We start from the raw sequence: 15,555 nt of genomic DNA on the forward strand, positions 1-15,555 counted from the left end.
ATTGAGGAGCAGGAGCAAAATGGGCTCCTGTGGAACCACCGCAGGCATTTTCCGCAGCTCAGCTGTGTCCTGCTGGAGGTCTTGAGGCCTCATGAACCAACATCACAGCTGAGTGCAACTGCTGCCGACCAGCCTTCAAGAACGCAGAGGCCCAGCAGATTTACTGATACATTATGTTATGCCAAGGCATCAGGAAAAAAAGACAGACAGACATTCAAGTTTACGGGAACTGACTCTGCAAGACAGGTGAAATAGCCACAGCATTGCAGCTGAGTTTTCAAGAAAGCTGATTATGAACCACGGTTCAAAGACAAAAATACTCTCCTCTGTTCACTTCTATGATATGAAATAGATGTTTGCAAGTCAGCTGAGACCACTAAGAGCCTGCTAGCATTACCCAGTCCCAAAATGCACTTCAAATGGATGCCAAGCTATTGGCAAAGTCTTATACAGACCAATGAACCAAAACTTTAATCACTGTGTATAAATGGAAATTTTATTTTTTTTTACTTCACTGTAAGGAAAAAAAAAATCAAATCAGTTATTTGCCAGCAATAGGGGCCTGCAAATTTTGGAAGCAGTAAATTTAAGATCCCTGGAATAATCACAGATGAGATATGTCACAGAATACTTGAGCATCTTGGGTCTCTTTACAGAAAATATTTGCTAGGCCATGAGTTCATTTATGAAAAGATAATGACCCAGGAAATGCTTTCCTTAATTGCAATGAAGCTGTTTAAGAAAGTGTCTGGGGAACTAATTAGAAAAGAGTTTCCTCTGTAGAGAACCTGGCTTTAAACTCAATAAGCAATTTTTAGAGAACCGGAGGCAGAATGCTGCTTAAACGCAGTAAAGAGCATCTCCCGAGGTGCTGAGACGGAGGTGGCCGAGTCGTCCTGGTGTCAGGGGCGCAGACACCCTCTCGCCATCACAAGTGGCCCAGAACAGCTCAGCAGGCCCTCCTAGGCCCCAGCAAACCCTTCTTTCTTTGTGCACCTACCCATCTCCAAACCCATCACCTGCAAGGTCAAAAGGGCAGCTGCATATATATTCTTTTGATACATTCGCCTGTGCTTTTTAAATCAAGAAGCTGGTACTTCCTTAAAATTCGTTTTTGCGGAGCAGCAGGATTGTGCATGACCGAGTTCTCAAGGGGTGAGCTGGGGTGAGAAGCTGGCACACTGTCACCTCCTCTCCAGGGAATACTTTCACCGGTGCGTAAGCAACCTTGTCGTTCCTCACCACCAACTCTTTTCATTGTACTTGGCTGCACCCCTGCGAGGTGTTTTCCCCAAAGACCTGCTCCTCATCTCACATGACTACATAATAATAATAGGTCTTACTTCCAAAGAAAAGCACTTAGTTCCTGAGCAATTCTTGTAAGAAACACAGGAGTGGAAAGATTTAACAACTAGAAAATAAATTAAAAAAAAAATGCTTACTTTAAACAAACAACCTCATGATGTTCAAAGGGATCATGATTTTCTAAAATTTTTCTAAAAGAAAACTGGCCTGGCAATTTTGCACTCTTTTTCTAGCTTAAAATGTTGCAGAATATGACATCAGCCACACCATACAGTAAGAAGGACATAATTCAACAGTTTCCAAAACTAAATGACAAATGGCAAGGGGGTTCTGCATTAGCGACAAAATTAAAGCGAGCGTTGCCGTCCCTTTCCTTCCACGAGGACCTGACGCAGCCCTAGCACGTGCTGTCCTGCAGCAGGACGGGACCTGCACCACCACGCAACACTCGGCTCTTCAAACTCGGGGGATTTGGAGTGATCCACGGGTTTGCTGGTTATCCACTGGCATCCACCAGAAGGGGCACCCCTCTGCCTACTCTGCACTCTCTGATCAAGGGACCCAGGGCTGCATTAGCAGGGGCAGCTCCAGCTCAGTAGTGAGACGGCTGAAGACCCACACATAAAATTTGCAGGCTCAGCCTCTATCCAGCTTCCACAAACCCCTCACGGTCCACAAACTCACCAAACTAAAATACTCCATATTGCTGCACTTTGAATAACTTGTGAACTATTATGCCGCCGATTACAAAAATCTTTGGAATGGATCGGGAAAAAAGACAAAGCAAACAAACAAGCAAAACCGACGCACAAAAAAATCACCACATCTATTGTCTATGCCGGCATTGAAAATAGGATTGATTTATTTTTACATGAGGCTAGAGCTTCAAAATTAAATAAGCCTGTTTTACAAATTATTTACTTTCTGCAAGATCCATTTCCCCCTTGAAGCATGCTGTGCCTGCCCTCCTAGTGCGAACAGTTTACAGGCTGTGATCAGGCACAGACCTACTTGGCTCAAATTTTTTTCTCTCTCAAAATGGCAATTCTGAGAATCATAAATAACACAGCACAGTTATTGCAATTTGAGCTTATTCCCAATGAATAAAAAAATTTAACTAAATAGCTTTCCATGTAGCTGAGCCACCTTCTTCAGCAGCTTATGATTTTACATGGAGTGGTTTCATGTTGATAGTCACTATCAAATTTTGCCATCTCAAATATCTTAGGAATAACAGCAATTAATTAATGAATACAAAATGGAAATGAATGAATTTGTATGATCACAAATATGCATTACTCCTCATAGAATGTGTGCCAAAAATTACTAATATTTTAAGTCCTAAAAGTGCATTGCCCAATGTATTCTCTAAGTCATATCTATTACACTCTACAAAGTTTTGTTTAGCAGAGCAGATGCCTCCCGATCATCGAGTTCAAATTCATTAGGATATGTAAGGATGCTGGCAAACTTAAGCAGATGAGTAGCACCAATGACTTAAAACACAAGGCAGGGCAAACTCCTCGTGGGAGATACGAAGCAGCACTTCATCACGCCAGTCCAATTATCTCCAACACTTGCAATAAGCCTGCAGTTATCCCGTTATCCCACTTTTGTTGCGCAAATAAACTCTCAATTTATAAAATAGGTCACGGTAAAATTTAAGTCTTGGTCTAGAAACAGCAGGGCAAATGGAGAAATGAAATTGTATGGGACACATGGTGGGTTAACATAGATGAACTAATGTTTGTTTTTCAAAATTTTTTTAAGCATAAAGCCACCGCAACCCTAATGAAAGCTTATCTGCATCTCCAGTTATTGTATTTTAAAGTGAGCACATCATTGCTAACAACAGGTTTCTTGACAAGAACAATGTCTTAATGAAATATTAAACTTATAAACAGAGTCTCTATAGTTCGCCTCTTCATGTTAGGCACATTTCTCTCCTAAGGCAAACACTCCTAGTCAACAAATCAAGTCGCGCATGGTTTGAAAAAATATACATAAAATGAAGAATACGCAGTTGAAGTGTTTGTCTCCTACACATTACAGTGATTCATAGCTTTTATTTATTAAAAAAAAAAATCCCACAGGTGGGATTTAAGACTTTTAGTCATTCTCCCCTTCTCATCTTCCCAGGTCCTAGCGCAGCAGTGAGAATAATCGGAGCTCCTGATTAAACCAGGAAGTAAATCTGCATGCGTGCAATTAAAGTGTCTGCAAGGGCAGATGCAGATGACAGTAACTCAAGCGCTAAGAAACGGGCTTGTGTAGCTGGCAGATTAACTGCTCTGTATTCCATTGCTATGAGGTATGGAAACCGTAGCCATTACTCACTCCCCCCGCGCGAGGCACCAAGGGCGATCGCCAGCGGGCCAGCGCGGAGCTGCGCGGGGAAGAGCCCTGCTTCTCCTCAGCGCCTGCTTGCCTTTCATTGCCCCTGCTTCTCAACTTAGCAAACACACTAGACCCAGAAGGGAAACGCGCAAGGGGCTGAGGGAAGGAGGGGAGGGAGAGGGAAAACGCCAAAGCGGCCAAAACTCTCCGACTTGTTCATTAGGGGTTTTTTTGTGTGTGTGTTTGAACATCTGAATGAATCATGTGTCTGTTTTTCATTATTCTCCATATGTGATTGTTCCCGGCTTTGTTCAGTGATTTCTGGCCATTTTGTCATGACTGGGCTTATTTGGTGTTATATATTGCTCCATTACAGAGTGCTTGGTGCTGCTCCGATGCCTCGCTTAGCATCGATGCCACCAACAAAGCACAATCTCAACACGAGAGGTTACGTCAAAAGGTTTCCCTAGTGAACTCCCGAAGCATAGATGATTTCTTTAGACGTGACTGCTTAATTCATAGCAGGGAAAATTCCTCATATAACCCTCCTCCTTAGCACCACGATCAGAGGGGGGAGCCTTTTGAAAATCTTTTTTGTTGTCGTTTGGAGAATAAATTCAACAATTTCAGAATGTTACTCTCATTTTTGGAAGAGCAAAGCTAAGCGGTAGCCTGTCTTAACAGATGTGCACATTGATACACGCCTTGCTTGAAATCGTTTCTTTGCTTTGTTAATCATTTTCCATTTTTAGGTTGACTAAATAGCTTGGGCAAAACACAAAAGATGCTGAAATGTAATTTGCAATCTCCAATTACAGGAGAATTTCTTTATCATCTGTTCAAACTTAATCCATCCCCCTGCACCCTATGAACGTAACAGGATGCTGCACTCCCGTAACAGAAAATCTCATACTTCATGGAAGATGAGTGAGATCCGGAAGACTGGAAAGGAACGCGGAAAATGTCTGCACTTGGTTTGGTTTTGTTTTTTTAAGGCAGAAGGAATGTGGGTCACCACAAATTAGAGTCACTTTAGCCCACTTCCAACTTCTGGAAAAAATCTTAGAACAAATAGTCCTATAAATCCATTCACAGACCCGAGCGGATACCTGGCGAGCGGTAACACCCGGTACGGATTTCCCCAGAACACCTAACGCCAACGCACCGCCGCGGGCAGCAAAGCGCTCTGCGCTGCGGAAGACCCCGGCTGCCCCTCACAGCACAAACAGGTGGGAGAAGGAGAAGCCAGCTCAAACTGCAGTGACCTGGGTGCCAAACTGACCGGCACATCCCATCTAAAAAAGCAGCTCGCCCTGGCCTCCTTCTGAGGAGTATTTCCTCAAAAGTCCTTTCCCAGGTGTGATCCTATTCAGCCTTTTCAAAACTGCCCTGTCCAATGGATTAGAGAAATCATTTGTGAACTGTAAAGAGGATGCTGAAAAGCTAAGTGTGGCTGGCATTCTATGGATTAAATATTGGAGAATACTCTTAGCAAATTAAGGAATAGCCTGCACAAAATAAATAAATAAAAAGGATAAAATCCAATACAGACAAATGAAAAGGACTAGCCCGAGGAGGGAATAATGGAGAGCTCAAAGGCCGGTGCCCAGTGAGGAATGCCTGGCTGGCGGCAGCGCTGGCAGGAGCGGCCGGAGGCGCTCTCAGCACAGGGCATGCAACACCCTGCATCCCCAAAAAAGTATATATATGTATTTAAATTGGATGTATATATAAACACACACATATCCATTATACAGGCATACAACCAAGAGCACAGAGGACAAATGAAACCACCTTTTGACACTAGCAAAAAGGGTGGGATCGGGGCTGCGTGCCGCTCCGCGCCCGGACTGAGCGCTCCGGGAAGGACATGAGCTAATTAGCCCGGGAGCAGTGGAATGCGATATGAGCCGAAACGCGGAGCTAAGGACCTCTGCGGAGGGAGGAAAACGAGCAGTGTTTAGTCTGAAGAAAAGGCACGGCAGGCACACAGCAGTCTTCAAATGCATACAGGTTTGCTGCAAAGAGGAGAGGAATGAACTGCTCTGCATGTCCACTGGGGATAAGGCAAGAAGCAATAGGTTTAAATTGCATCAGGGGAGATTTAGGGTAGACATTAGGAAATGCTTTATTATCGTGAGGATAGCGAGCACTCTAATGGATTGCCTAAGGAGTTTGTGGAATCTCCATCTTTGGAGGCTTTTGGGAACCGCTTAGACAAACATCTGTCAGGAGCCGTTTAGGTAGAGCTGATCCTGGCCCGAGGCAGCGGAAAGGACCAGACGACCTCTCGAGGTCCCTTCCAGTTCTGACTTCTATGAGCAATTTTTTTTTTTTTTTTTACTTTATTTTTTGGCAAACTAACTGAAGAAGAAGGAAACTGTACCCAGCATTTAGAAGGAGCAATACATTCATTCCTCTTTTATGCCACGATGCATACTGTTAATAAATCCAATTATGTTTATGATCTTTTAATGGTACTACTTATGTCATAAAGATCCATCTTTGAAAATACAAATAAATATATCTCTCTGCCCTACAGTATAATAACACAGCATGAAAGTAAACTTTTAAATGCTCCAGCTTGCTGCTATATAGCCCCTACTACAATAATATCTAAACAAACTACAATATCAATGGCACCAAAGCCAGATGTTTATTCTTTTCTAAATTTTCTCATTCATACTCTTTATACTCTTTTCACTTCACGTTTTTCTATTTTCCAAACAAATCTATTCCTTATGTCATTTACCACAGGCAATGGGAATGAAAAGGAGTTCTGATCATGTTGTACCATGTTTGAAGGAATGGTTAGGGAGACCACTAAAGTGTAGGCTTTTTCCACCAAAATCAGGGCCAACCACAAAGCACACTTCCCCAGACCCACTCCAGCAAGCTCCAGGGGCTCAGCAGAGCACCACGGCGTTAGATGACCAAGATAACAGAGACATATGTATTTCTCTTATGGATTTCCTCTAACTGGTTAATATGCTTTTAAAGCATAATCCAGACCACCTCCATCCTAGTTGTTGCCCATTTCTAGTAATCAAATTAAAAAAGAAAAAGGATGAGGATGACACTTGAGAGGAAAATGAAGTACCCCTCAGTCCTCTGTCATGGTGAGAAAGGGAGAAAAATTCCACATGTCCCTGTCACCAGACAAAATTCTTAGTTGGAGTGCAAGATGGTGAAGACCATCTCAACCCTGAGGTTACCAAGGTAACTCCAAATTTTCCTGTCACAGCATTCCCATTTCTCATCCCTGTTACCCAGTAATTCGGGCCCTTCCAGCAATCCTGTTCCTGAGTACCCAGCTCTTCCCTGCCCAGGAGCCCCATCCCCTGACTCCTCTGAACCAAAAGTCCCTCCTGTCGCACAGGGCCCCAGCTAACGAATGCTGTTGCTGGCAGGGAACAGGTAAACACACTTCTACAGGCAGCAAGAACATCTTTGCTGCAGCTGGCAGCATTCTGCCCCTTCTCATAATTTCCACAGATGTCTTTCTCTGCTTCTCCTCCTCACACCCTGTTTTGCCACTGGTGAGATATTTCTGCATGACAATATTTTACTTTATAAAAAATCATATAGAAATGCTGCCCAGAATGTGCTTCTTATGAGAAGGATCCACTAAAGTGGATCCTATTACTCCCAAAAGATTGTGTACATCGCTCATGTGGCACCACAGAGTCATTTAAAACAGAGCTCCCACAAAATGATGGCTCTTCAGACCAGCAAACAAATAATAATTTCCATCTTGAGATATTTCTACATATCTTAGACAATATTTATCCTTATAGATACAGATAAATAGATATACATACACATACAAGTATCTGGCATGCTATATTTCATGAAAAGAAGAAACGCTCTGGTATATTAGCAAAGAACTGAAATTGGAAGAGGAGTCATTTTCATATCTCAGCATCACAACTTGCAAATCTATCTTTGTTAGAAGGAATATTTTCTTCCTCCAACAGTGCAGGCCACGACACGACAACATTAAAAAAAAACACTAATATTGCTTGTGAAAGTTTTCCCAAAGGTTTTTTGTTTTCATATAGGAAATCAATTTGCATCACTGATGATATCATTCAAATCAGACAGCACTATGTGGTTAGAAGGTAATTTACTTTTCTGCCGAAGCAATTTGATACTTGTTCTGATTTGTGATTTTCATTTTGTTTGTTAATGAAAAAAATTAATGAGAAATGTTACTGGAAACACAACTCAAAGCATTGCCATTATTAAATATGTTTGCAATATACCGCACATTATGTTGATTGCACAGTTGGAGCCAAAGCCTTGGCAGCCAAGCCACCCGTCAATCACTCAAACAGACACTGAACTCGCAGGGAGGACTTTCTGCACATACCTTTGCACTGATTTGTGTTCTTGTCAAGGATTGCCTTCGTTGATACAATTTTCCCATACCTAAAAATAAAGCAAAAAAGAGAAATTCATGTTGTTTTTCTATAACTATATACATATAGATGTGATTTTTACATATGCACGTGCTTACACTCATGTTCCAGTTTAGAAACTTTTGAGATTAATATACATCTCCTAACTCTTCCCAAGTAGTACTTATTTGAATATATTTTAGTCCTCATAGATAATGCAGTACTGCAAGGCAAATCCCTATCATTAACATGCTGAGGGGCAATTTGGATGCCATTGGGCAGCTGTAGCTTGTTGCATCAAACAACTAGACCAGATCTTCACCTTAAAGAGATTAAAACTTAAAGAGCAGGTTCAGCAGTCAATGTCTCTTAACTCTCATTAAGGAAATTGCAGAAAAGGATTATTTAAATACAATTTAAATTCTGAATGCAAGAATTGAAGGAGGAAAAAAAAGTAATATTATTTCTCAAGTCATTATTATATTTTAACTTCAGAGTTATTGAAGAGTTTCTGCCTAGAATACCAAGACTTCATTTTGCCATAATAATAATAATAATAAAGTATTCTAACTCTTTCAGCTTTCATTTGGAAAGCTGTTCCCATAAAACACAAGTTTTGTGATTACTGAGAGGCTAAGGAGCCCCCATCCTTGGAGATACCCAAAGCCTAACTGGACATGGGCAACCTGCTCCAGGCTGACCCCACCTCAGCAGGGGTACTGGACCAGACCATCTCCAGAGTCCCCTTCCAACCTCAACTATTCTGTGATTCCCTATCACTACACAAAAGACTACAATAAAATTATACCTCCTAACGGCAAATCAGCATACTAGATTATGTTCCATAGGTGAATCAACATCAAATGGACAATAAACCACCTAGATATATGACAGAACAATTTTTACTTGGTTAATCTTTATTGAGCAATACAAATCTGGTGTCTGAGGCTTTTGCCTAAAGTTTAGCAACCAGGATGTGAAAGACTTTGCTGCAATTCTCCTCTCTGCCTAGGGATGAAAGCTGAGCCCATCTATCCTGCTATGCAGAAGAGGGTGGCAAGAGCAGCCAGAGCACTGTGCTGCACGTTCAAGGATGTGCCCTGCTCTCCCTTGCTAATCTGTCCAGCACATCCACTGAAACAGGGGGAAAGAAATTAAAAAGGAAGAGAAAGAGAGAACCAAAGACAGACCAATTTGGAAAATGGCTCCTTCGGGTATTTGTCTTGGCTATAAAGAGGACTTAAACGTCTCACAAGAGAGAGAAGCAGCACCAGGAGAGACTAAGGACAGCTTGCCTCAAATCCATGCTAGTACCAGGAAGGAAAGCTTAAGGTAATTTAATGCCCTATAGACAAAGTGCTCGGTCAAAATTTCCACATAGTAGATAGCACATTGCCACTTAGCTTTAGGGAAAGACCACATCTTCTTCATGTTTTACCCTATTTTTTTCTAACAATGCAAACTGAGACCTTCTATTTTCACCAATATTTTCTTTAATAACCAGCGGAAGTATTTGCTTCCATTTGATTTTCATTCTGAGGTGGAAAACTTCTTTTTTATTTCAGACAGAAAGCATTCTGAAAGACAGAGAACGTGAGGAGGGCAAACTGAACTAAAGATCCTACTGGTCTGTGCACTGTACCTTGAGCCCCAGTTAAACTTGCTCTGTGGATAGGTGGGATTTTGTGCTCCAAAAGCAGGTGTATTTCCATCACTCAATCCGTCACGATGGGTTATATGGGCAGGTAGCTGAGGCTCTGCTTTGCCTGGCTACGCTTCAGAAACGCACACAGCAGCTATAACGTTCACCGTGGAGATCACAGGCTTTGTTAACCTCAAGTGCTTCAAGAATTGGGGTCTTTATACTCCCTTATGTTCGTTTCACTTAGTTATATAATTCTTCACGATAATACCTGGAGTTGACTTTGGCCTCGGAGACGTTGGAGCACATACCTTAGGAAGGCATAGCCAAATCCCCTGCCGCGATGATTTACGACTCCTCTGTGGGCCAACCTGCCCAGGAGGAAATTTGGCCCATGCAGTGGCTCTTCGTTTATTTGATTTAAAATCAAATGCATGAAAAACATGTAAAAACATGCCTGCCTTGTACAGTAAAGGGCCTCTGACAGATACATGGAAAAAGAATCCAACAAAAATCAGTGGCTAACCCACAACAACCTCAAATAAAACCCAACCCCTACCTAAGCTTCCGCCAACAAAAACTAACACCCGGCCTCTATTTTAGCTGGGCCACTCCTCATAAATTGATGTGCTGCTTCATCCAAGGCATGTGAGAAGGCAGAGCTACCGTGTCTTGCCAGCACAGACAGACATCCACGGTTCCACTGCTTTTATCCCCAGCTTCCCAGAGTTCCTTGCTGCATACCCTGATCCTGCAAACACCCAGTTATTTGAGAGATTTCATTCGTGAAGGAAATTCTGCTCACTTCGGAAGAGGTTTCTCAAGCGCATAAGGTTACTGCACACGTACGTGTTTGCAAAAACAGACGCCACAGCAGTAAAAGGTGCCCCAGGAACACGCAACTACAGGCAATTAGCTGCATGTAGGTCTTTCACTTTAATCTACGGCTATAAACTTTGAGCTCTACCACAAGAAAGTAATTGGAATTAATTGGGAGAGTTTTCCTAAATATTTCAAGCAATTATTTTACAGCAATCAGAACATCAGCTGTGATGAAGAATGTTAACATGTGTGCTGCATGCAATCAGGCAGACACTTCATTCCTACAAATATATAATATTTCTTTGTTGCACATGTGGAGAGGGGTATAAAGTTACACTTCCTTCTCAACGTTGTTTGGCTTTCCGTTTGTGTGAGCGTTATAAGAGTGACTCGATCCACCCTGAAGTACCAAAAATGTATTCCTCAATTGCAACTTCATAGAGATAAGAAGAATAAAATGTTGCTTACGAGCTGCCCTCTAACTCTCTCGTACTTAAATGGCAAGTACTATAAAATCCAACAGCCTGCACTTCTGCTCTACAAAGTATTGGCATTATTAATGCAAAAACTACTAGGCGTGCATGAGAAAACAAGAGCACTATCTAATTTCCCCCAGAATTACGGTGCACGGAGGTATCTTTCAAAGCTTTTGAATCAAAAGCTCTGGCCAGAAAATGATAATTGTGGAATTGAGTTCACCTCAATACCTTATTACCAACCCTTCAATATAATGACTGCGTCATTAAGGTAATCCTACTGCATTACGGTATCAGAGGGAATAGATGTTACGAATCTGTGAGACGGCTACCTCCGAAAACTACTGAAAATCTGAGCTGAAATTTCCATTCAGAGGAATTTCTTTCCAGCTTTCTAGACTAATGCCTTGTTTCTTACATTCTTCCCACGCTGTTATTTAAGTGTAGCAAAGCACAAATACATCTTTCACTTGCTTATTTTTAGTCCCTTTAATCCCTTATTGCAACAATGCTTTTAGGATGATTTTCAGGTAATAATTTTATTTTGAAACCAGTTGATTGCAGGTATGAAAGAGCTTCCACACCGAGCACGGCACGGTGAGGGTGTGAGTGAGGGATGACCGAGGACGCTGGGGTGCAGCCCCAGCCCCTGCTCTGCCCTGGGGCCCCCTGTGCCGTCGCACCCCGCGTTTGAGGGCTACTCAGCCCAGATGCTGTGCAAAGATGCAAGCTGTGCAGAAAGGAACCCTTAGCGGGCGTCGCGGCTGCCGTATCAATAGTTCATTTCCAGGCTTTGCAGGCGGCCCACGGGTACTTGTATTTCAGACCCGGGTAGCGTGATAGGTCCCACGTTAGTTATTTGATAACTGCTGTCAAAACAGAGACTGTGGAGGAAGCAGTTCAGCTGCAAGAGATACAGCCACAGCAAGGCAAGAAATCCTGCCCACTGCGTGTCCCGAGCCCTGGCATCCGGTGCCCTGGAAGGACCTGCAGAACTGGAGCGAGGGCAGGTGACCCATTCCTGCCAGGGAATGACCACCTGCCAGGTGGCCTCCATGCCACCCGGACACGGCAATTCCCGCACAGCCCAAAACACGGCCAGCAGCTCGGACCCGCAGGAAACACAGCTTTAACCACAATGAGGGAATTCCTCACGGGGTTTAAGTCAAGTTTAAATTGGGGATTATGCTGATTGAAAAATTTAAAGGGGGATCTAAGTCCAAGTAACTTGTTCACAGAAGTCTTCCCTGCTTTTTTAAACAAATGCAATTTCCGAGTTTAATAATTACATCCCGAGCGTTTGGTTCACTCAGGGTCTTATGCATTGCTCAGAGCAGAATTTGCCCTACTGAAAACAGCCACATTTCTATGCATTTAGGTAATATATACTGTTATCTCAGAAACTTTTGTACTGGAATGAATTATGACCAGAAGTAATTGGATTTAGATAAGCAACTTTGAGGCTCTTTCATTCTTCTGAATTAATATATGAAGAGCATAACTGGGTTTATGTTGTTTAAGAACAGACTCTATTAGGAAAATCATGAATTTATGAAATTTTCTTCTCCAAGAGGTGTTGTCCTAATAGATACACTACCAAGCGAACTAAAGCCATCCAAATATGCACAAAAGGGAAAGTCACAAAGAAAGAAAGTTCTAATTTGCATGATTATTTCCGGGCATTTTATCTATCACACAACACATTCAATGCTTGCATTTTTTTTTTCCCTCTAAAATGTAGCACTTGATCTCCTAGCCATTGAGAAAGATCGGGCTGGTTTGTTATTCTGGATACTAATTTAAAAAATGGAAGGTTAAAACCCAATTACCTTTTCATCCATACAGCGATACCACAACAGAACATATAGCCCTCAGAGCACCTTTTGTTTTCACACACCTGTACAAGTTTTGTGGAGCAAAGGGAGGTGATGGCAGGGAACCTGCTGCTTATTGGATCAATAAAGCCTATCCTTCTGCCCCAGACAGTAAGAGTTCAATTTTTCTTGCCTTCTTCACTTACTTCAGTCCAGCTGTCAACTTTACAGAAATCATTTCTTCATGGAATATAATAAAAGGCAGTAAAGTAATTTAAAATAACATCTCGTCCAAGCTTTCAAAAAACATCACAATAAGGGGTAGGGGTGGAGGGAGGCTCTTAAATTCTTTGGTTGTACATCTAAAACAGAGCCTGGACTTCCAAAGGGGCTACTCGGTCATTAACAGGGAATCCTGCAAAGGGTGGGAGATCTTCAGCAATTTTGGCGCTCAGGCCACATGTTTTGATTCTTCTTCTCCCAACGAAGTTAGAAGCTCAGTTTTAAGCACACAGTAATGAATATTGGGACACATATGAGGAATGAATTGTCAAGAGAAAGCAAGCTGGGTAAGTGTTGAAGGAACATGCTCATATTGAAGACTATCCTCTAGTACTGATTTTTACTGTCAGGAAAACCTGAAAAGATTTGGTTCATATATGTGCTTACCTTACCCACCATCAGCCCGCATTCAACGAAAACTATGTTTTTCATAAGAATGAGAGGGGGGAAAATAAAAGCTACATTAAATATCTAAGTTAATTAGATGTATGTATGAACACTGTTATTACTTTAGACAAATAAAAGACAAGATCAAGCAATTCACCTGCATAACAGCTCCATGTCCAGGAGAAAATACCTAAGAGGTTACTTCAGAGGACGGGTCTTGCCATTTACATTACACGACATTTACAGCTCATATTCATAAATCCTGCTTTTCAGGAGAAAGTGCAAGTACCATTTAGCTCAAATCACAGGTTTCCAATCCAGCACTGGAGCAGCTGTGATCCTTTTTCTGTTCTTTTAGCAAACAACATAGAAAACTGGCAGTTTTAGTGAAGTTCACTTGTAAAATTTTACAATTTAGGGTGGGGAGTACTGCAAATGGCCTGCTTAAAATGTGCGCAGAAATGCCTACAACCAAAAGATCCCGTCATTCTTTCCTTTCCAGCGTTCCTAAAACGCTCAGCATCCCTAAGACACACAGGAACATGTCCTACATGCAAATTAGAAATATATGCACAAGGCAGATATTTGCCAAATCATTCTTCTAATTGAAACTAATCTGCATTCACATTTCCAAATGTTTAATGCGCACCCACTTCTAGAAAAACAGTCCCACATGAAAGTTCATTGGCTCTGAAGATTTACTGTAATTATTTTCACAATTTGGGAAACTAAGTCCGTGTACACAGAAGTTACACTCTGAATGAAATTCAAACAGACACTATTTCTGGAAATGTAAAGCAATTAAAGCTTCACACCTGCATGAAGTATATCACCTTGGTGTGGAAAGATGATGTTCCCTATAGCTTGGTTCCTTCCCTAGCCAAAATAGAGATCTTTCTGCCTGTATGTAAATGAAATTAAGGAGCTTGATCCAACACATGCAGAAATCAAAGATATTTTTTTCATTGCCTTTGGTAGGCACAAGATCAATCCCTACTTATGGCATCCACAACACTACAGATTTGTCATAATCTTGATATCTGAGACAGAATAAAATGCCACTTGCCTCCCCACGGAAGTCTGACATTTTGCTTTTTCACTAGTGCATTTTTCCCACTTTTTTTTTTAAAGTAATCAAGACATTTGGCTCTAAGTTGCCATTTCATTTTAAAACGTTTGTTTTGAATTAACACTATACATTATATTTATATGTCTTTATGTTTGACACAAAGCTACTGAAGCTATTTAAAACATGCTTACATTACTGTATATCATGTTTAAATTAAAATTCTGACGTTAATATTTTTGCTTTGATAGAAAGCTATGTTTTTCCCTCACAGTTCTGCCATGACAAATAACCAGTGTTAATAATTAATTACCAAAATATTTTACAGTTGCTAAATTAAGTATGGAAAACGAAATTCATGCACAAATTAATAACTGTGATTTCATGCAGAACACTTCAGTCCGTCTTGTGGGCCATCATTAAATCTTCAACTACTAATTATTCCGTATCCAAGAATTCAGATGTCCTAAAGAAATGCAACTTTTGTTTGCAGACACTCAGTAGCACCACTAAATTTTCCGCATAATGATAGGATGCATTATTTGGAAGGATGCTGAGGGATGTGAAACCCTTCACTGAATATGGTGTGGTTTACTGCAGCCTGTCACAAAAAGCAAGGCCAGGCATAACCCGTTCTCTGAAAATTAGGGTGGGGGGAAAATTATCTCATTCTGTGAAGACATCGCTCATTGGTGTTAGGACAAAAAATCGGGCAGATCTTCAGCCTGCAGACTCTCCCCTACTCTACGATTCAATTTTCTCAGATACTGTGGAAATACCCCCCCTTCCACCATACCATTCTGGCACGCAAACCTTATTTATTTTGTATGCTCTTGCATGCCGGGCTGCCTTGTATCCTCCCTCTCCTCCACGGGGTCGCCCGCTTCCGGCGGATTCCCTGCAAACCGGGCAGCGGCACGGAGCCGCATGCCACGATATTCCTCTCCAAAGGATCCAGCCATTCCACAATGGCCTCATTATTCAAGGGAACTCGGAGCATTCGGTTTTGGGCAGATTTCCTGAC

General features: G+C 41.8%; 1 protein-coding gene across 5 annotated transcripts in view; it reads right to left on the minus strand.

Moving 5' to 3' along the window:
• The window catches only part of RBMS3 (RNA binding motif single stranded interacting protein 3), a 651,451-nt gene that overhangs the window by 293,836 nt on the left and 342,060 nt on the right, over positions 1-15,555 (minus strand). For all 5 annotated transcript variants that reach the window (XM_088521153.1, XM_088521151.1, XM_088521150.1 and 2 more), the window contains one exon: positions 8,015-8,073. In XM_088521153.1, coding sequence (XP_088377279.1) covers positions 8,015-8,073 — 59 coding nt within the window. The remainder of the gene's footprint in view (positions 1-8,014; positions 8,074-15,555) is intronic.

The sequence above is a fragment of the Tinamus guttatus genome, unplaced genomic scaffold (genome assembly GCF_059628265.1).
Source record: "Tinamus guttatus ecotype Peru unplaced genomic scaffold, ASM5962826v1 Tinamus_guttatus_pri_ptg000115l, whole genome shotgun sequence".
Taxonomy (NCBI): Eukaryota; Metazoa; Chordata; class Aves; order Tinamiformes; family Tinamidae; genus Tinamus; species Tinamus guttatus.